The sequence below is a fragment of the Pteropus vampyrus genome, unplaced genomic scaffold, assembly GCF_000151845.1.
Source record: "Pteropus vampyrus isolate Shadow unplaced genomic scaffold, Pvam_2.0 Scaffold212, whole genome shotgun sequence".
Classification (NCBI taxonomy): Eukaryota; Metazoa; Chordata; class Mammalia; order Chiroptera; family Pteropodidae; genus Pteropus; species Pteropus vampyrus.
In genome coordinates, this window is record NW_011888993.1 from 1,045,523 (window position 1) to 1,047,013 (window position 1,491).

General features: G+C 69.4%; 1 protein-coding gene across 1 annotated transcript in view; it reads left to right on the forward strand.

Moving 5' to 3' along the window:
* The first annotated feature begins 115 nt into the window (after window positions 1-115).
* Window positions 116-1,491, forward strand: part of GNA15 (G protein subunit alpha 15) — a 19,768-nt gene continuing 18,392 nt past the window's right edge. The window contains exon 1 of the mRNA XM_011372660.2: window positions 116-635. Within this exon, the coding sequence (XP_011370962.2) occupies window positions 125-635 (511 nt within the window). The 5' untranslated portion in view covers window positions 116-124. The remainder of the gene's footprint in view (window positions 636-1,491) is intronic.

The following is a 1,491-nucleotide window of genomic DNA, read 5'->3' on the forward strand; positions in this document are numbered from 1 at the left end:
GGCGCGCGGGCCTCCGCCGTGGGTCCCCTGGGGACCGCGCGCACTTGGCTCCGGGGTGGGGCCCGGGGACAGCTCGGGGCGGGGTCACGGGCCCAGGGAAGACGGAGCCCGCCCCTTCTCCAGAATGAGGAAGGAGGGTCGGGCAGGTTGTGAGGAGGCCCTTCCTCCGGGCGCCCCGCCCTCCCCCGGGGCACCCATCAACCAGTTTGGCAGGGCCGGGCAGGTCTGGAGATGGGCGGGGACCCCTGAGCCTCCGCAGCCCCTGCTCCTCCTCCCGCCCCGAGCCGCCCTGTGCCCTGCACTCAGGCCTCCCGAGCTGGGCCGCCCGGGTGCCCCACGCCGAAAAGTCAGGGGTCCCCGGGGGGCTGACCCCCAAGGAGAGGGCGGCCCCTGCGCACCCGCCGCCAGGAGCCCTCCCCGGCGCCGGCGGGGTCAGGGCGCCTCCCCGGGCGCGGGGCCATGCCGCCTGGCGCGCTCTGAGCCCGGCACGATGGCCCGCGCGCTGACCTGGCGCTGCTGCCCGTGGTGCCTGACGGAGGACGAGAAGGCGGCCGCCCGGATCGACCAGGAGATCAACAAGATCCTCCTGGAGCAGAAGAAGCGGGACCGCGGCGAGCTGAAGCTGCTGCTGCTGGGTGAGTTCGGGCCTGGGGCGGGGGCGCGGGCGGAGGGGCGCTCGCCCCACAGCCGGGGCGCGGGTCCGGGCGCCCATGTGCCAGGTGAGGAGACCGAGGCGCAGAGACGCCCGTTCCCAGGCCACAGGTGCGCGCAGTGGCCCGGCCACGCAGGACACCCGCAATAACGCAGGTGGCCCGACGCCTGGCTTCGGCCCCGCAGGCCCAGCGCGCCCTGCCGGCTGTGACAGCGGAGGGGTCCGTGGGGCCAGGCCCGCCTCTCCCTCCGCCTCTGGTCCTGGCCCTCTCCTGCCACGCGGCCAGCCCGTGGGGCTTGACCCGGGTCCTGGAGGTTTATTAGCACGAGTTCCGTGGGCAGAGCGTTGCCTACTGGCTCTGACTGAGCGATTGATTGAGTGAGTGAGTGAGTGAGTGAGTGATTCATTCATTCATTCATTCATTCAGGATGTATTGAGTAACTCCTGGGGACACAGTGGCAGAGGTAGAAGTCGTCCCTGAATAGTGAACAGCATCTTCCAGTGGGGGAGACAGACATGAACCCATAAACCAGGAAGCTGAGGAATCGTTTCTGGCAGCTGGAAGGTGCAGGAGGGAAATTAAAGTGGGAGAGAGAGTGGGGGCGGCTCGGGGACGAGGCTCTGAGATTGTGACCCTAAAACCGTGAGTCTCAGCCGCCTGCAGAGATCCATGCCCCAGCCACTTTCCTGCTCCCAGACCCCCTGAACCCCGGCTGGGGACTGGGGAGGGTCCCGGGTGTCCTGGAGTCACATCTGCTTGGCCCCGGGCGGAGAGGCTGGCCATCTGGATGGTCACCTTTTCTCTTGCTCGTGGAAAGCCCGGAGCCTCGGCGCATGGC